At 35.0% G+C, this 20,425-nt stretch overlaps 2 protein-coding genes across 5 annotated transcripts; one reads left to right on the top strand and one right to left on the bottom strand.

Annotated features, from left to right (window-relative positions):
* On the bottom strand, positions 4,373-13,417 carry LOC105157337 (probable cyclic nucleotide-gated ion channel 20, chloroplastic). Of its 2 annotated transcripts, XM_011073735.2 has the most exons (14): positions 13,293-13,417; positions 13,047-13,092; positions 11,483-12,005; positions 10,754-10,945; positions 9,892-9,990; positions 8,446-8,583; positions 7,812-8,060; positions 7,079-7,339; positions 6,639-6,784; positions 6,301-6,378; positions 6,039-6,168; positions 5,551-5,797; positions 5,305-5,467; positions 4,373-4,893 (listed from the first exon to the last, which is right to left on the bottom strand). In XM_011073735.2, exons 3-14 carry the CDS (start codon positions 11,990-11,992, stop codon positions 4,767-4,769), a joined length of 2,340 nt encoding a protein of 779 aa, XP_011072037.1. In that variant the 5' UTR covers positions 11,993-12,005; positions 13,047-13,092; positions 13,293-13,417; the 3' UTR covers positions 4,373-4,766. The 2 variants fall into 2 exon arrangements, with proteins under 2 accessions (XP_011072037.1, XP_011072038.1); XM_011073736.2 differs by lacking the exons at positions 8,446-8,583; positions 13,293-13,417 and having other exon boundaries at positions 13,047-13,284.
* Positions 14,954-20,326, top strand: LOC105157336 (pentatricopeptide repeat-containing protein At3g24000, mitochondrial). 3 transcript variants are annotated; one of them, XR_002286871.1, is made up of 3 exons: positions 14,954-15,111; positions 16,128-19,236; positions 19,362-20,326. XR_002286871.1 is itself a non-coding variant. In XM_011073733.2 (2 exons), the coding sequence occupies exon 2, from the start codon at positions 16,194-16,196 to the stop codon at positions 18,129-18,131; it is 1,938 nt and encodes a 645-aa protein (XP_011072035.1). In that variant the 5' UTR covers positions 14,954-15,111; positions 16,128-16,193; the 3' UTR covers positions 18,132-20,326. The 3 variants fall into 3 exon arrangements, 1 of the variants encoding a protein (XP_011072035.1); XR_002286870.1 differs by having other exon boundaries at positions 16,128-19,610; positions 19,753-20,326; XM_011073733.2 differs by having other exon boundaries at positions 16,128-20,326.

Genomic DNA, 20,425 nt, shown 5'->3' with positions numbered 1-20,425 from the left:
ACAGACTCCCACTATGGTTCACGTTATAGTAAAAGATAGATTATGAGCAATCGTGAACGTAAAAATCAAAAAAACGTGTATTAATTAATTTGTAGCATAATTTAGATGACGAAATTGAAGTTTTATGCATGTGATTTGCATAATGCGCGAGTCTTTTGTTTGTTTTGATAATTATTATTAATTAATTATTAAGAAATATTGTGACTATGACATAAGTAATTATTGAAGAATTAGAATAATATATGCATGACTTTATTAAAAAAAAAGAATATTTGGTGGGATAAAGTTTAATAACATGAAAAGGTAGAGTACAGCATATAATTAAATTTTAATATGAGTGATGTAATTAATAATCCAATATTGGTGGTGGTGTAGTACCTATTAATCTTGTTAAAAATAATTGAATTTAATGATTCTATCAAGATTTAAATATTTGATTGGTTGTACATGAAATTAAAGGCAAATATGCACTTCAAAATTATATATATATATATATATATATACAATCATCACAAAATTAATTAATTTTGATAAAGCTATTAATTTGCTAGGGTTTTAGTCACAATTATAATCATTTATACCATACCCTATCATACATTCTACAATTAAAAGATGAAAAAGATGTCCCATATTTATGTTTTTTCTAGGGTTATTCGTTTTATTTATTTATTATAATGTATTACGGTAATAATTCCGATAATTACATCGTCTTTATTTTCTTTTTCTTGATAAAAAAAATATATTATGTTATTTGAATTATGTATTCCAAAATTATTTTAAATAAAAAATCCACGTGTTGTAAAATTGATAAATACGTACAATATTTCGATTGTGGAATTAAAGGGCATTCGAAAAATTGTAATTTATTTATTTATTTATTTTTTAAAATTATAAAATCTCAATCATAAATCATTAATCAATAATGAATTAAAAAGGTGAGGAATTGGGATTATAAAGATAATCTCAAATTTACTCTTCATTGCTCTACTTTGTGAAATTTTATCCCAATAATAAATGTGGATTCAAATAAGCATTAATTATTTTTTTTATTTTTTAATTAAAGTCCACTTTTATGTAAAGAAATTGTATTTAGTAACAAATTAAATGTCCATTATTGGCTTGTAGGATGAGGTGTTAACTTTTATTAAATGATTGTTCTGCAATTTGGACAAATTCGTAAATACAACATTTATTCTTATTACTACCATTAATTTTTTTTTTTTGAGTATTTGCTAAGTGATTAATGATCATAGTTTAAAAATTACAGTAAATTAATACTATTAATCATAATTAAAATAAAAAATTAATTTTTAACCACGATCAATCAATATTTTTCATGGTTTTTAGCTATAACTAAAACATTTGTCATGATTTTGACCATAGCTAAGTTTTGGTTACATTTGTAGGAACAACGGTCAATGGCTATTGCGAAGCCGTGATTAATTTGTATTTATCATGATTTTCTTCTTTTGTCTATAGCAATTAATAAAAAATTAATATTTTTTCTAGTGTAAGTATGGGGAAAAAAATATTTACCAGTTACTGAGACACAGTCGATACACATATTTAATTTAATTCTTATTATATTTATTTATAATTAAATGAAATAGAGATAAAATGAATAATGAATAAAGTGATGACGAAAAAATTAATTTTAAATGTATATAAATACAATATTATTGATCTAATTACTTAATCAGGAAGATAGTGATTTAGACTGAAATAATTATTAGAGCATTTTAGTCATTTTATATTTTAACTACCAAAAATAGTTATTCTGATTGACTACTTTATATATTCTTGATACATGTGAGTTTAGCACAAGTCCAAAGTTCTTGAATTTTGATGCTGGATTTGGGCTAATTGAGTAACAGAGCTTGAGAGAAAGGACCTACAAACAACATGTTAGCACTTTGATACTTAAGTTAATTTCAAATTTAAAAGTGAATAAATATAAAAATAAATTATAACGAGAAGTTGAAGTAGGAATAAGAATTCCGAAGTAAAGTATAACAAGAACACTAGTTGAGAAGTAGCAGAGAGATATCAAAAGAGTTTCCGGATTTTGGGAAGGTGATCTGTTGAGAGGTGTCGTCCATATTTATAGAGGAGGAGCCCCTCTCCATAAGGACTTTAGAGAGAGCTGCATATCCGAGAGGGAAGGCGGAAATCTAGGGATAAGACGTGGCCTTATCCCCTCCTTGAGCAGCACGTCTCTGGATGAGGGAGGATTCCATCTATGCGAAAACTCTTACTCTACCAAGAGTCCAACTTCTTGAGGGTATTTTCTTTCTGTCCAGTTGGTTTCGGGAAGAGTGTAGCAGGCCTTCGTAATAGGCCTCCTTTTTGGGCTGAATTTAGTTCTAGCAGGCTTCTTCCTTGGACAGACCCTAATATGGTGGGTTCCTTTCTTGGGCTGAGCCTAGCAGGCTCCCGTCTTGGGCTGAACCTAGCGGATTCTCCTCTTGGGTTGAGCCCGATATTTTCCAAATGGGCTGCCTTCTTCATGGGCCGATGGGCTTGCCTTGGGCTTGAAGTGTATCTTTGGGCCAAATTTTCTTGGGACACACCCATCAATTCTAATTATTCTGTTATTTTTAATTCCACCATAAATGTTTTAATTTTTATATTACTAGCCATCGTTGCACTCAATACTTGCACATATATATTTAGATAAATAAGCTAGACATTGGTAAAATAAAAATTGATATATAATTAAAAATAGATAAAAAAAAAGTGAAAGATAAATATGATAGTATATATATTAGCCGTTAAAAAATGGCGTTGACCATTTAAAATAGATACACAATTACATTGATATAATTGATATAAATATTTAAAAAATATAATTAATATTATTATATTTGATATAGTAGTATCAGAAATTGTCGATTTTGAGTAAACTCGGACTCTTTTTTTTTTTTTTTTTTAAATTTTAGTATAGACATTATAATCTTGAACCAATATTTATTTGGGCTATTTTCTGATCTATTACTAGGTGGACATTTTTGGACTTTTGTTGTAGTTTAAAGACACATGGGCCATTTTTGAAGTACAGTTGCAACTGAGTTCAGAAAGCCATTAATTAGGAACTAACACCATCTCCCACTCCACTTGATGTGTGTATTAAATTTTCAATTTTAAATATTTATTAAAATCTCTTATCAAATATTATTTTTAATAATATGGTATTTATCAATTTATAATAAGTGAAGTAAAAATAAATAAGAGATAGGAAAAAAAAAACCCTTATACAAGAAAATAAGAGATGACAAAATTAAGCATAACGTAAATTATATCGACACCTTCTAAAATTATGTCAAAATATATAAATATTTCTCATCTTTTAAAAATTATAATTACACCCTTAAGTTGTAATTACAATTACATCCTTTTTCAGAGGTAAAATTTACACAAACATCTCCTGAAAAATATTACAATAACACATCTCCAGGAATATAACTGTAAATTTGCGAAAGACATGAGATATTTTTGTATTTTGATCTAACTTTAAAAGATGTGGTCAGTATAATTTACCCTTGAACAAATAATAAGATTAAGGGAGGCCGGGCGGGGGACTCGTTGGTATTATTTTTTTTAATAAGGGTAATTTTGTCATTGTATTAGCCAATAGGCTATTTGAGACTTTATTATTAGATAGTTAATCACATTCCCTTTTACCTAAAAATTTATAGTTTTTCCCTCTTTTATTTTCTTTTTCATTTTTTAGAGAAAACTCTCATTTGGGTAAATCAAATTAGGGCTGAAAAACTAGACATACTACCACACAAAATTGATAGATAAAAGTTCATTTCACCTTAATTAATTTATTTACATACCAAGCTTAAATTTAATTTTTTATTTGATAAGTTTTCAAATTAGGCTCCAACCTAATTTGACCTAAGTTTTTAATCAAATCAAGCTTAAAAATAATTTGTCAATTCAAAAAAATTTGAACAATAACGCATTCAACTCGATTTATTTTATTTACATTTTTGACCCAAAACAAATTACGTGGCGAGCTAATTATACTTGTCAAATAATTATTAAAATATAAATAAATAAATTTAAACTTCCCATGTAATTAAGTAAACATTTTCCAGGTCAGCACATCAATTATACATAAATTTTGTGCTGATTTGAAAAATTACATCTAATATTCTTGACGTTTGTTTGTTAATATTAGTAAATAAAAATTCATATTTACCTCTAATTGACTTATTATTGATTTATTGCAGGTCAAACAAATTTTTTTTAAACCAAACGACCCTTATATATCATCGTACACTAATACTCTTATTCAAAAAATATGTAAAACATCAATGATGTAGAAAGAAATTGCATGATAGACTATGAAAAAGACACAGGAAAGCATGCATCAGCAACCTTAGCTTTCATACCAACCTCTGTCAAACTATTACAACCCTCACCTATTCTTCGGACAATCACTGAGATCTATAAACATCATTAATTGAGACTTTAAATAACAAGAAAACAACAGTTTCTCTGAAATTCACATTGCCACACAACATATACATCGTTATCGCCTGTCTTCCACTGCGGTTGGTTGAGGATTTTTCTTACTGGTGTGTTAGTCGAATACTTGTCCCTTGGCAATGTTAGCGAACAATGATCGAAAATGTCTCCTTATATGTGTACAGTTGAATATGTTGGTAAACTGTACAAGGTGTCTTAGAGTGGGGACGACGTATAGGATGATGCTTTCTTGCAGACAAAAAGAATCATGCGTATGAGAGGATCATCTGTCAGCTCCTAGAAGAAAGATTGCACGAGGGGCTTGAGTCGTCTGCACGGCTTAGTCGTTTCTTCCTGTATCTCCATGCCACTTGGATTCGCCGGGCTGCAAGCCCTCGCCAGTAAGGTGATTCATACCTGTCAGGGAACAAGGCAGCGTGTTAGGAAATTGCGAGACAGGACTACGATGTGTAGAGAGAAACAAGAAGTAAATGCTGACATAGGAACAACAGAGATTGTACATTCTCTGGAGATAAAATGTTCCTACATCTACTAGAATAAAACAATTGTACAATTCCAGTAGATGATCAATCATCAATTACATATAAATCGGGGGTCTGTAAGATATTGTAAAATTACAATAACACCCTTGGAAGCCTACGACTACATAAAGTGTTTGCACATTAAGTTTTATATGTGGAAGGTAAAATTTCCTACAAAAACCTACGGGGAGGGTAACACGCCAAGTTTTTTATTTCCTGAGCAGACTTTCTCAACAATCATTTCTAAACATTTGTGTGGAGAGATTCAACATGAAACGAGATTTACCTTATGGCACCTTGAACACGTGGGCTCCTCAAGAATCTTGCAAAAAGACTCGTAACTTCTTCAAGATCAGCAGCTCGCAAGACGAACGCTTCTACATTAGTTAAGCATCTGACGAGCCTGTTGCTCAACAATCTGTGTCCTGGAATCCTTATTCTTCTTCCATCTGAGAACAGAAGACAAAGGTTGTTACATTGTTTCGCTTTCGACTGATTAGTGAAGCGAGCACTCATGAACTTGTACTTGTACCTTTATTTACAGAAGAATGCTCGAGGCACCAAGTGAGGAGTTCTTCTCCGCAAACATCCCCTTCCGACAAGGGAAGAACGGTCAGATCTTCTCCAATGCTCTCCATTTTTCCCCGGATTATGAAAACCATTTTATCGACAAGACCACCTCTGCAAAGGATTTTGCTTCCTTTGATGTATGTTTTTGTTCTTAGCCTTTCACATATAGCGTCTATAATAGGTTCATCCAATAATTGGAAAATTCTGACCTGTAATTAGGAAAATGCATTTTTTTAAGAAAAAGAACATCCGAAATTATAGAACCTGAAGTATTTTTTGGAGTGAAATGTTAAAATAACAGTGAAATATCATAATGGGGCTAGACCTCACAGGGAGACAACTTTGACCATTTTCTTGTCCTAGATAGGTTAGCTGAATTCTAAAACTGGTCTTATATGTTACTCTAATAGAAACTTTTTCACCATATCTATATATCTTAATAACACTTACTTTCTTAACAAATTTAAAGAGATGACGCCGTATATCTCTTTGGAGATCTTCTGGTAAATTCTCCATCAGCATTTCTTCATTTACGCCCCTAGTTGCAGCCCAATTAAAACGTTCTGCTTCTCGAACTAGCCTGCATGGAGTAGAGTCCCAAGCAAATTACGGTGCTGCATTTTCATTGAAATATAAATCCAACACCAGTTCACAACTGAAACATACAGACAGAACGGATAATATAAAGTGACAAGCAACAAATAGAATTAACCTTCTTAGTTCTTCTGGCAAGCGACGATGGCTCATCCACTGCTCGACGTCACGCCGCCTTAAAGACATTTCTAACCTCCTGGGAAGAAATGAATACAAATTCTCTGAGTTTTCTCTACTCGAGAAGACATTGTAGGTGCACGAATACAGATGTTTCAAAAAGCTAATAACACAGAGATAGGTGATAATAACATGGACATACAGAGGAAACGTAACTAAAACAATGTGTGGGTGAGATGTAATAAAAGCACAAACTAGTTGTAGGAAGTAGAAAACTTAGTCCAGCAAATCTAATTCGACTGCAGGGCTATGAAACCATCACAATTAGCAAAATCTTACCTACGTCCAAGTGCCTGGAGAAAATTCTGCATATTTCCAATGAGGAGAGCAAAGAGCAGGAGGCCGACCCCTATGATGGCCATAGTGAAAAGAACTTCCCACACAAAATAGCTTGGGACTTGATTTCCAGCCAGTGTACTAATTTGCTTCACAGAACACCAGAAGATGAAATGATGTCAATTGAGAAGTCGATCTTTTCAGAAAAAGCACGGCAGCTTTTCCTTATCAATGCAATAATTTGCACTAGTCTATGCTGACTCTCTCCTTTTGTCTTTGCTGCTCTACTCTTTTGTGTGGAAGTTGTCAGTTACCCGTAGATTTAGATATTGACATTCTTAAAATAGGCGTTGCTTTTTAATATTTTCTTAGTAAACAACAGAACTCCAAATCGATTTAAGACAGACTAAATAAATAAAAAATTCTAGTCTTTGCATGGATACCTGGAACCCCCAGAATAATGAGTAGACATATCTTGTAATTACATTTTGGTGGGTGGTTAGGTCAACAGCATTTTGATAAATCCCATAGGCAAAACCAGTTTGTCCGAAACAAGCAATTGCATCGTTATTGTTCTTCCACTGGTCCCAAGTAGGATCATTCTCAAACTCCCCAAAATCATTTCCATGTCCACAGTCAATGAATTCCATACACCTTGTGATGTTAGAGCCGTGGCAGGCATCTCGAAGGCATTGGTTCACCCTCTACACAGAAGTAAACAAAGAGAAAATCAGTACGGGCCAACACCACAAGGCAAATAACATTATACAAGAAACATAACACATTCAAACACCTTATACTATGATTTATTAAATTGATCTGTGCATATGTGTTAAGGAGTTAGTATAATGATGTCTAGATGACATTAACACTTTCATCAGGATCTCGAGAAGAAGAGGCCAGAAAAGGATAAAAACATGCCAAAAGAAAGAAGTATGAACTTAACCACCCCGGTTTCATAAGCAGAAGTTCATACTACTCTGCTGTAAGGGTTTCTTGCAGTTCAGAAGGATGCTAAGGAGCAATGACTAAAACCAAACGATGAATGCAAGGCTACCATGGTGCCTTGATACATTGAAACATATTCACGTTAAATCACAAAAACATCAGTAAGTAAAGAAAATCAAACTCCAAGGAATTAAATGAAGAACAGCTCTAAACTAACAAGAGGCTAACCTGTAGACCAAAAAGATACCAGCACGAGCCCACCACATGACTAGCCAAAACAAATGTGAGAAGATTCATAACAAAATTTGCCCATGCGGACTCAAATATGAAGCCAGTTGGAGACTGACCAGCTAGCAGAGGCAAGAATCTGTACAGCCTGGGAATATATTGAATAAGAATAGCTGCGCGTAAAAGATTTTTTGCATAGTTGGCACCAGTTGCTCCCATAGAATCTGGTAATATCAATAATATGATGATCTAGAGAAAGTAAAATAACCCCGTGTCAGTAGCATATGTGCTAATTTGCTGCACTCTGAGCGCCAAATATAAGTTACAGAATCCAAGAAGCAGAATATACTCATATCCATATATTGGTAAATGAATGCAATAATCAATAGACACCCAAACACGGGGAGAATAGGCTCTGTATATGCCTTAGCATCACGATTTGCAAGTCAGTTTTGTTGTTAAGAATGGTATTCAAGTAATAAACACTCAATTTCTATAATTGCCACACAAATAATCATTTTCTTCAGCATTTTTCATGCCTAAATGATAAAAAGAAAGAAGTCATGAGGACAAATAATATGAAGAGGTCAAAATATTATAATGTAGAAGGGGCAAGGACAGGCCTGATGCTTACCTGAGGAAGGGGCAGGACAACAAACAAATCAATGATAAAATATCCAAAAAAATAATTCCGGGCAATTTTTTTGGGGTCATCCACTAAATCTCCTGCTCCCATCACTCTAGATTCAGGAGCAACATAAGCCAGTCGGAACTGCAAAATGAAATTGAGAATGCTATCCTGGTCACTGTCCAAAATATTCACTTTTTTTTCATAATTTATGGAGCTAGAATCACTGATGCAAGAGAAGTATATGTATCTGGAATTAGCAGGGGCCAATAATTTTATAATAAATCCCCAGCCATAAATGATATGCATCTACCTATGAAAATTCAGTTCCCATTCCTGGTTTAGTCCAAAAGATCACCACTTACACTAATCTAAAGTATAAATATAAAATTTTAATTCTTTATGAACCATAAAAGTTTCACATGATATACTTTTCCAATAACTTAATAGTATTCCTGAAATTACATAGGATTAGTTATATGTATGTGATACAATTTCAAACAAGCCGAACCAACTGTGAGATTACAAATACGCTGCACTGTCTTTGGGTCAAAGATAATTTTAGAATTACTTTTATGAGACACCACATAAATAAATATTCTAGCAAGCACTTTAAAAGTGAATGAAAGGCACTAAGATATTGCAGCAAAGATTAGTTTCATAATGCAAGCAAAAGGCTGGCAATATGACTAAGCCTCAGCTGTGAAGCGCAAGTATCTTTTGTCTAGTGTAGGCATTTTTGCAAAAGTAGTCTCCATCCCCAAGTACACCATCCTCTTCCCCCCACCTCTCACAATGAAAAAAAAATGTTTTAAATAGCAAACTTATTGGACTGCATTGTCAACTGTCAAAATAAAAATAAAGAAAAATGAATTGATGTTTACTTGTAAAAAATATGCCATAAACAAAAAGGCATTAGAAATTATTTTATAACGCTTTACATGCTTTGCCAATCTGAAAATAAATTTTGTTCTGAGGTATAGTAGAAAAAAATGTGTCGACCACGCTTAAAAGTGCATTGCAGTGACCATACTTAGAAACATAGAACTGCTAAACATAGAACTAATCACACTTAAAAATACATTACAATGTGTTTCTATGTTTCTACTTTAAACATAGAACTTTTGTTGTTCAAATACCTAATGACTTTATTGTAGCAACGACACCACCTGCACTACTAAACTTAGAAATGAGGACACCAGATATCATTTAACGTAGACAAATCTCTGAAAAAATATTATCTATTCTCTGATTAAGAAAAGGTAGGCACATCCACAATCATGTTTATAAGATATCCCTAGCTAGCATTATGAGAGGCAATACAATAGAAGAAGAAATAATGAAATTAAGAAACAATAAATTAGTTTCTAAATGAAGTAACTGATTGTGCATGGTAGAGAACACCCAACAATAATGGAAGGATTCTATGGAGTAGCAATCAAGAATAGTCACCTGAAGGAGGATATGAATCAAGTAAATGAAGTCAGTCATGCTCCTCAAGACCACAATTGTTGTCGTCATGGGCCAATTTAATACTATGCACTTGTGATCCTGGGTTAATGAGATAGTCATTTGAGAAAATAGAGTTCAATCAAAATTATAGTGAAAAGTTTATGCAGCAACTTCATGGAAAGTGGTCGACAAAGGTCAAAGAGGTGCCAAAGGATTTAAAACATGTAAACAATTGCCTTTGGATTGAAAAAAGCATACAAGGTAACACAATGCACGTAGAGAACATGCAAGTCTACAGACAGTAAACTATAAACAAAGACAATGTTCCTTCAGAATTTAAAGTCATATGCAAAAAGAAGAAACTCTTCAATGATACATGGCACTGCAACTACAACCGACATCTTTTCCTCTCAAAGGAAGAAAATAGAAATAGTGGTACCTCTTTCACTAGAGGGGTTTGAAATAAACCAGTTGCATCAACTATGTCTGCTCATTAAATTTGTCTGACCAGCTTACTGGTTTTGAATTGTGATATAACTAAGGTTCGCTATAGTCATATAGTAGTGATGTAAATATTATCTTATTCTAGTTTGGCACTGTATTAAGAAAAAGGCATTTGAGGAGGGATTTTTATCCTCAAAAACAAAGCCTGGGCTGCAGCAAGAGAACAAAGATCCATCAGATGCAGAGATGTAAAATTGCCTTGCAGAATTGATCTGCTTACTACTCCTTGTGCTGACTAGTTACATCATAAAAGTTATTTATTATAGGAAACTTTGCCATCATAAACTGCAGGTCAATAGTAAAAAACTTGGTGATCAATATATAATCTTTACAAAGATGAAACAACTTTCGGGATTACCTGCTGCACAGACAGAAGAAAGAAGAATAATGGGTCCAGAAATACTGCAAACAAACAAGAAATTACGAAGAACTTGTTCCATTGCTGAACAACTTTTGCATGAGGATTCATGACTCCTGGAATATAAGGTTGCAAAAAGGAACACATTCTCTTTGCACAACCTTTTGCATCTCCATAGAGCATATTATGGAACTGCAAACAAGGTGGGGAAAATTGAAAGCATCAGTGATTCAAACTTCAGAACTATAAAGCAAAAAATTGACAAGAAAAAGTATTAGTAAGATGCAGGAAATCAAAGACCCATTAAGGAAATGATTAGAAAATATATATGCCGTTTCAATGACTTTTACTGGCTGAAAAAGATGGGTGAGTTTTATGGTGTAGTGGCCTCTTTGAAACTAGCCTCAACAGCTTACAAACCTTAGTTTAATAAAGTTATTATGAAGCAAACTACCATCTGTGACAAGCTTCCTAACAAGTAATAATACTAAATTGTAAATAGCATAAAACTATTGATAAGAGATTTCAGGCATAATTATACCATGTGCTATCCTCTGGTAAAGCAATACAAGAAGAAACCTCAACCAGTGAATATAAGTACTGCAACTAGAAACTACAAGCCTCCAGATAATAAACAGCAATATGGACATCACCATCTCGGAGCCAGGAACAACATTCAGATGTTTATGAAACTTTTGACAAAGAAACTAGCTACCATAAGAATAATACCTTTGCATCAAATATTTCTGAAGTGCTTGAATGCTTCTGGCGCCCCTTAACATTGTAATATGTTGGGCATGTTGTACAATATGGATCATTGCACATTCCAAGTTGCCCAGACTTCAGAAGACGATCATTTTTGGCCTCATAGTTGTCCAATGGCCAGTCATTGTTATCCATCCCATCAATAGAAGGATATCTGTCTATTTTGGGCTCATTAGCGTTTTGCTCTAATGGAATTTGGGGTGGCTGAAAGATGACCTCATGATTACGGCTAATATATAGTGGACCGCTCATCTGCACAGAGGAAACTTGCCTCCCATTTTTCAGAGGACCTGTGAAACCCACAAGATTGTTCTCCTGCTCAGAGGAATCCAAAACATTTGCAGGAATGGACATTGATGCACTCCTCATCCTAGTTGAAAAGATCCTACTTCTCGATCTTGAGTCATCTTGATCATCTGATTTGAAATGCATGGCAGATAACATAGGTGTCTTGTCTTTTTCAGAAGCATCCATTTCTAAAATATGCCTGAAAGCAAGATATTTAACTGAGCTGGCGAGTTTTAAAAGTTGAAAGGCGACGAAATCAGCTAAAATCAGGAACTCAGAATGATAGATGAATGGATAACAAAATTGAACATTCCATTAAACCACTCAAAAACTAATTGGCTACAAAGTACTGTTGCAAAAACTAGCTTCCACATAAGGAATAAGTCAAATCATTAAATTATTCAACAAATTCAGAGAGTGGTTTTTCATCTAGTTCTTTGAGAAACACTAGAACTTTATGAACGACCATGTTAGAGGCCATGCTGTCCGCTCAACAATGAAATCTACAGTCCGCATGAAATCAATACTCATCTCGGCACATCTCCTTATTAATCTCATCCCATGATATAAGGTGTTGAATTCAAGTTGAGCAAAAATGTGACAGAAAGTGTCCAATTCACAACTTCTTGTTTGCAACAGCATACGAGCACAAATTGATTAAGCAACCAAGACTCATTTTGCAATATTCCTTCATCTTTTCCCTTTTTATAAGTGGCTAGTGGAGAAGCTCCATTTAAATTCAAGTCCATAATACAGAAGCATAAACTCTGGCCATTATATTTATGAGATGCTAAATGCACTATTTCTTATGTCCCTTTTGGCCCCATTTCGGTATGTTGGATATTTCAACTTTCACTTTCTACCCTGAAAAGAGATCATAGAATTATGCGCCTACATGCACACAAGCACAAATAATTATGTGCTCTTGCAGCCACACGGTGGGGACAAGAAACAAGCATCGTCCAAGTAGTGCGGTAGTAAGTATTAACAAAACACAAACACGCACACAAGTATGAAGGAATACATGAATCGCGTTGAACTGTACATAAAAACACTGTACATCTCTTAAATACAGCAATTAACAAAAAGAAACTCGACGGAAAAGCAGAAACTAAAAGGACAAAATGAAGCAAGAAAATTCCAATTCTCACAAGAAAAAACCAGCCCATTGGTATGAATGATCAAAAAAGCGAAAGTGTCCATTAGAAAGACGGAAAAACCATCAAAAAAACATTCAGACCTTTCTCACTCAAAGTTCAGCAGAGAGCAGCATTCAGAAAACCAGTCTGCAGGCAAATAAACGCAAAAGAGGGTTGAAGTCCAACAAAATATATAGAAGAAAGAAGCGGAAAAACGAAGAAGATGGGAAGAAAGAGGCGTTGAATTCCTTTACTAGTGAAGAATTAAGTGGTAAACTTGGAAAAAAAAAGGTGATTTCCAGTGTGGGTGATGATCTGTAAATAAGGGCAGATGGAAAAGCGCTGACCCACAAAGCGATTCGGACCAAAAATTATGCGTAAGCTGTACTTTCCCCAGTTGCCAACTGGTAAAGGTGGAGAAGAGAAAGGGACAGAGACAGACTTCCTCCATCACTATCAGTGTGTGTGTTTGTGTGTGTGTGTGCGCTTCTTTGACTAAGAAACGCTAGTTTTTTATTAATGTCGTGTTGACTTGGCACCAAGTCTTTATTTTTATTATTATTATATTTTATTATTTTGTCCTCTCTTAATTAGTTAATATAAATTAATTATATAAATCCAATTATTTTATTTATAATGGACAATAGTATTTATTTAATTTTATTTCGTATTCAAGATTTTGAACTTCAATTATAAATGTGCATTTATAGAATAGCAGACATTCTATTCAATATCTTAGAGTGTGAACACTCTCATTTTACAATGTGAACACCTTATTATAATAATAATAATAATAATAATGTCACCTCACTAATTAATTTTAATTCCTAATTAAGAATATAAAAATTATGTGATTTTATTGTGACATTATCTCATTAATTTAATTAGTGTATTCGCATGTTGTCGGGCCATTCCCGTTCTTTTTATTTAGTTTGTCTTATTTTAAATGTAATATAATATCATAACATATGCCTAAAGTATATTGGTCTGTACTTTTAATTATAGCAAAATGTTGGTAGCACTTAATTACGTCAAATTATTTTTTATTTTATTTTTAACTTGTTTTGATGTGTTACGTGGAGATAGACAGAGAAAAACAAATATAAATAAGTATGTATTTGAGATAGTGTGTATGTTTTAATTTATTTTTTGAGATAATATAAAATAAGCTTTTGATTTTCTAGATTCTTATACTGTGTTTTTCATCTCACTGCTGGTTTTTTATTGGAATCCGATATTTTCTTTTTTTGGGTAAATATAAGTTTCATTAATAAAATAAGATCGTACAGTACGACAGTGCTCAACTGGTGGTTTCTCCCTCGACAGGCCAAGGGATACGCCATAGTGTATATAACGCACATGAACTAACAGAACAAGATAAAATTAACACTGATAATCCTCTGTCTAATATCTTCCACAATAATGGTGGCAATTATATTTGGTGGTCGCTCCGTATGCTCAAAACGTCTCAAATTTCGTTCCCTCCAAATGTGGTAAATACAAGAGCAGCCAGAAGTGCACGATAAGCCAAGTTAATCATATGTTTTTCTCTCCATTTCCTTGCAGCCCACTCAATGTTCCGATATTTTCTTATGGGTCTCTTGCAGAATTATTAATGATTTGGTACATTCATAACGCTGTTTCTATAACTTATTTATTAATATATTGAGCTTAATGTTATTTTTTTACACGTTGGTCAGATAGTTGTCTTAGATTTTGGTTTATGTGGAAATTTAATGCTGATTAGGGCTCTCTAGAATTTGGTTTATTGGCCGAATCGAAATTTCCATTCGATTTTATAAAAGAAAATTGATTTTCAGTAGTTGGTCCAAAAATTGATTTTTTTATATATTTAAATGATATAAATGAGTTATTTCTGTATTTATTAATTAAATAAATATATTATATTAACTAAATATATTAGTTATCTATATATTTATTAAATAAATAAATGAATCAATTAAGTAACTTACTAAATTAAAATTAGAAATAGAAAAGAAAATATGTAAATTGAGTCAATTGAGTCTGACTATTGAAATTTGAGCACTCTCTCTCGCGCGCGGCAGTGAGAAAAAATTGCACACGTCCAGAACTTCATCTTCACGTCCATGAATCCATCGGCACGCGGCACGCGGCACACCTTCGCTCCGACTCCACCATTAACAGGTGATTTTTCTTCTTTGTAAATTTGTTTTACAGTTTGTAGAATAAGTTTGATGAGGAAGTTCTGCTTTCTAGGTGTCTGATGAAATGCCTGATTAAATTTTTGTTGACTTTGTTTGGTTGTGCTTGGGCTTTGGTTGGATTTTTGTATCACTATTGTTGTGTGTAGTTGGGGAATGACAAATGATGTATTGTTATATGAATTGGAGATGGAGTTCGGATTTTTTTTTTGTAAATAAATCGGTTTTTTCGGTTCAGTTCGGTTTGGTTGTGTAGACCATGGCAAAACGAAGCAATTTTTTTATTGCTAATCCACGTATTGGGGTTTGAATCTCCTGTTTCTTGCTCTCCTTCTCCGAAATTGTACTATGTTTGTGTCTGTAACAGTACATTAAGCATTGTCATGTTCAACGTTGCTATCTTCTTAATTTTGCCATTTTAAGTGGAGAATGATTTTAGTTTTTGGTTCGTAGGACATTCCTTCGTGTAGTGGCGTTCTGAGAGAGGATTTTCATCTAATTTTTGTTCATGAATAGAGTTTCATACATGGTTGAGTACTTTCATAGTTGTTGGTTTGATGTAAAGGTGAAGCTATACGATCTAGTTTCATCCTGTATATATATTTTAAACTCCATTGATTTAGCACTGGATTATGTTCCCTTGGTGAGTCATGGTGAATTGTTTTCTTGATTATTATTTAGTGAAAAACTTGAACAAGTTGAGTGAGCTGGTTAAATTTCTCGATTGAAATAAGCTTCGCTCGCGCTCTTCTAGAGAAGAAAGGAATGAAATAAGAACCCCCACTTCTCCATGTCTTGTTGATAATGCTGTCTCTGTTGGGCAACTTAGGATGTATTCTGATGCTTGTGATGTGGGCTTAATTTGATTAGAGTAAAGAAATTGGGCTTGGCCGCTCTCTCATATATTCCAAGATATTCCTATTCTTCCTTCCATTGATTATATTCTTTTGATATGTTTTCCTGAACTTTTTTTTCTTGAATCTCAACATTTATATGAAGATTCTTGAAAATTTCCACACTGTACATACATGAATTGTGGGCAATCCAAGTTCCCTCCACTCAGCAATGTTGATTTCCATAAATCGGAAATCAGTGGTCTCACTGTCCCGTCGTGTTTTCTTCTCCACACTAAGCTCAATGCAAGACTCAGACTTGGAAGAAAAGGGAGACTTGGAGCAATTTTCCGGTGTAATCCATGATAAAGACCTTCTCAGAAAAGCCTCAAATGGTAATCTCCTTGTTCTTGATCTTATTGATCGAGGTGCAATGGAACCTGACGCGAGATTTTATATGGAGCTCTTCAAGAAGTGTACTGATCAGGGCAGGCTCAAAGAGGGGCAAATGGTTCATAGCCATTTTGTGAACTCGAGATTTCAGCACTATGTTGTTCTGCAGAACACTGTTCTGAATATGTACGCGAAATGCGGCGATATGAAGATGGCGCGTAAGGTGTTTGATGGGATGACTGAACGGGACATGGTTTCTTATACTATGTTGATCAGTGGGTATTCGCAGAGCAATGAGTTCAGGGAGGCGTTAGGGTTGTATGTAGAAATGCTTAGGACGGGCTTTCAGCCGAATGAGTTTACTTTTGGAAGTGCTTTGAAGTCTGCTGGAGGTTTGCAGAGTGATGCACTGGGGAGTGGGATTCATGGGGCTTGTCTGAAGTGTGGGTATGAGGAGAATGTGTATGTTGGGAGTGCATTGGTGGATATGTACACGAGATGTAAGAAGATGGCGATGGCGAAGATGATATTTGATGAGTTGAAGAGTAAGAATGAGGTTTCTTGGAATGCTTTGGTTGCGGCATATGGGAGAGATGGAGAGGGACACAATGCAGTGAAGCTGTTCTCAGATATGAAACGCGGAGGTTTTGAACCGACCCATTTCACATATTCTAGTATTTTTGCAGCCTGTGCAAATAGTGGAGCTTTGGAACAAGGGAAATGGGTGCATGCAGATATGGTGAAGTCGGGACTGAAGCTCATTGCTTTTGTCGGTAACACTCTTCTTGATATGTATGGTAAGGCAGGAAGCATTGAGGATGCAAAGAAGGTTTTCTATCGATTGGTGAAGAAAGACATTGTTTCATGGAACTCGATGCTTACTGCTTATGCACAGCATGGACTTGGCCAGGAAGCTGTTGATCTCTTTGAAGAAATGCGTAGAGTCGGGTTTCAGCCAAATGAGATCACCTTCCTGTGTGTGCTCAATGCTAGCAGCCATGCTGGGCTTTTGGACAAAGGATTATATTACTTTGAGCTGATGAGGAAATATGAGTTAGAACCAGATATTACACATTATGTGACAATTGTTGATCTACTTGGTCGAGTTGGCCAACTTGATCGTGCGCAGAGGTTCATAAGAGAAATGACCATCCAACCTACAGCAGCTATTTGGACAGCGTTGCTTGCAGCTTGTAGGATGCATAAGAATATGGAATTGGGTGCTTATGCTGCGGAGCGTGTTTTCGAACTTGACCCCCATGATTCTGGTCCCCACATGCTACTCTGTAACATCTATGCTTCTGCCGGTAGATTGAGAGATGCTGCAAGAGTGAGAAGAATGATGAATGAAAGTGGGGTTAAGAAAGAACCTGCTTGTAGTTGGGTGGAGATTGAGAATGCTATTCACGTGTTTGTGGCAAATGATGATACCCACCCACAAAGTGAGGAAATTCGTAAAATGTGGGAGAAGCTCAGAGATGAAATTAAGAAAATTGGATATGTCCCGGATACTAGCCACGTACTTTGGTTTCTGGACCAGCAAGAAAGAGAAGAGAGGTTGCAATATCACAGCGAGAAACTCGCACTTGCATTTGCACTCCTTAATACTCCACCTGGAACCCCCATCACGATAAAGAAAAACATTAGAGTCTGTGGTGATTGCCATACTGCATTTAAGTTTGTATCTAAGTTGGTGAGTAGAGAAATCATCTTGAGAGACACCAACAGATTCCATCATTTTCGTGGTGGTTCATGCTCATGCAGGGACTATTGGTAGAGGCAGAATAAGTTGCCAACTTCATCTGGCTCATGCCTCCTGCTTCTATATCTTGAAGAGACAGGATCATCATTTTATCTTGTGAGCACACAGCAACAGTGTGTTACAACCAACCAGTCAAAGGGTTTAGACTATCATTGATAACATCGGATACCAACTTCACTCTACTTGCTTATTGTTGTTAAGAAACCTTTATGGTCGAGCAAGGTGGTATGCGATCAGTAGTGAAGAAGAGGTTGAGGGCTGATGCCAATCTTCCTTAGCATGGCTTGTGCAATTTAAGACCACTTGGTTTAATCAAAAGTACAGAAACATGCTGTTGTCATGGGGATGAAAGTAGGTGTTAAGGAAGTGGTTGCCCAACAGTTGATAGAACTGAAAGTAAGTGGGCGAATAGCTTCTTACGTGACATTACCCATTTGCAACTAGCAGTGTCTGGCAATGGTATTTGACATATCTATTAGCAGAATACCTCCCGTGGTTGCCAGTTTACAAGCTGAATGTGTAGGGCAATCCTTGAAAAAGATGTCTTGGGAGTGTAGTATGTCTACAATATCCCTCGCTGTTTATTGTCTGATAATTGTATGATCGCTCCAGTTCCCGGTCCTTCTACTTTCGAGTGGTTGAGCTCTTTATACTTTTTGCATACACAAGCACGGGAATTTTGGGACTGATACAATTCAGGTTCTTAGTACCTTGTAAAAGGCGTAGGATGTGATGCGAATAACCTTCTTTTTTGAGAATTGTGAGGGTCCTTAAGTACTGAACTAATTTCTAGCTATTTTGTTGTTGCCGAAGATGTTAGAGCTATGCATGATACTCATCCGTTTCACCATATCACTCTTGCTTTGAGCCTCGAGGATAGTTTGCTCAAGCAACAGCGTCAGAGAATCAATATTGCTTATGTCTAAATTGAAATAGGAATTCTTGATAATATATTTGTCCCTATCCATTCTTTGCTGGTTTTACTATTTTTATTCGAACTTCCAATTGTACCTATTTAGGTCCCCAGTTTATTTCTTTCTTACATTTATGCTATCAGGCTCTCACTAGCATACTGAAAGAAAAATTATTGAGTGAAGGCAGAAAGCAGTATGTAATTCCGGTGGGTGGATCCAATTCCTTGTGAACCTGATAAAATCTTGCATTATGTTCTATAGGCTATTTGTTGTTAACGTGTTATTTATATTTTTTATTTTATTAACGGTTTATAAAATTGGCTTTTATTAGCGACTTAAAATGACAAGTGTGGTCAACTGAAGCTGTTTGGTTGTGAAAGGAGCAGTAATTAGGCCTGCAGTTTCTGTACCGTCATCTCTTCGCGCTTGGTCAGCAGTCACCACACATAAGCCGAGTTCTGATCTTTGCTAACTCTGCACAGGCCAACGGTCTTGGTTATGCTATGAATACAGCAGAGGACCTTGTATTTGTCAAGCAAATCACTCAATCTACTGGAGTCGTTCTTGACCCAGTCCACAGGTATACACTTCTATGGTTTTTGCAAAAATGGCTCCTTGATGCTGCAGGCTTGCTTTCCTTATTGATTTTCGGACAGAGATTAGTAAAAAGATGAAGATGCTGTCCCTCTGAATTTTAAAATTCTTTAACGCCGGAAAAGCAGCTTACGGGATGATGAAGCACATGGCTGAGAATCCCGAAAAGTGGGAAGGACGAGAGGTTCTCTTCATACACACTGGTGGACTCTTGGGCTTGTTCGACAAAACAGAAGAGATGTCTTCATTGGTGGGGAGCTGGCGGCTGGCGGAGAATGGATATCCAGAGTCTGTACCCCGCAAAGAGGGCACTGGTAAAATGTTCTGAACATATCGAGATCAAACTTCTCCTGGCTATTGATTTTATTACTCATTCAAGAAACGAAGAAGCTCACGTCCCGATTCTATGAAATCCTTTGCATGAGGTCCAAGAATAAAGGGAAGCCTCAGGCTTCATGACAGTTTGTTCAACTGTATGAAATGTTTCCTCCCAGCAGTTTCTTGCACATGTTGCTTTGGCAATACCATCAAAGTGTTCTATCATTCTTGTTCTGAGAAATTATATTTTTGGTCTCTATACATAAGTACTTATTTGCTTTTGGTTCCTAATCTTCACACACAATGGTAGGACAAAATCTAAGAATTTACAGGTATTAGAGACCAAAACTGTGGCACTTGAACCTTAAGAACCAAAGGCGAATAAGCGCCATATATAGGGACCAAAAATATCTCTTACAATGAAAGAAGAAAAAACTAATTTTTATTTGGTTGGATTAAAATACATTTCAAGAATAGATTTAA

The sequence above is a fragment of the Sesamum indicum genome, linkage group LG3, assembly GCF_000512975.1.
Source record: "Sesamum indicum cultivar Zhongzhi No. 13 linkage group LG3, S_indicum_v1.0, whole genome shotgun sequence".
Lineage (NCBI taxonomy): Eukaryota > Viridiplantae > Streptophyta > Magnoliopsida > Lamiales > Pedaliaceae > Sesamum > Sesamum indicum.
Note: the sequence above shows the minus strand (reverse complement) of the source record. Positions and strands in the feature narration are given on the sequence as shown.

Coding starts and splice junctions, on each gene's coding strand:
- LOC105157337 (XM_011073735.2), bottom strand. CDS start 11,992: ATGGATGCTTCTGAAAAAGACAAGACACCTATGTTATCTGCCATGCAT. Junction 6,169..6,300: donor TTGCCAGAAGAACTAAGAAG/GTTAATTCTATT, acceptor TACTCCATGCAG/GCTAGTTCGAGAAGCAGAAC. Junction 4,894..5,304: donor CGTGTTCAAGGTGCCATAAG/GTAAATCTCGTT, acceptor GTTCCCTGACAG/GTATGAATCACCTTACTGGC.
- LOC105157336 (XM_011073733.2), top strand. CDS start 16,194: ATGTTGATTTCCATAAATCGGAAATCAGTGGTCTCACTGTCCCGTCGT.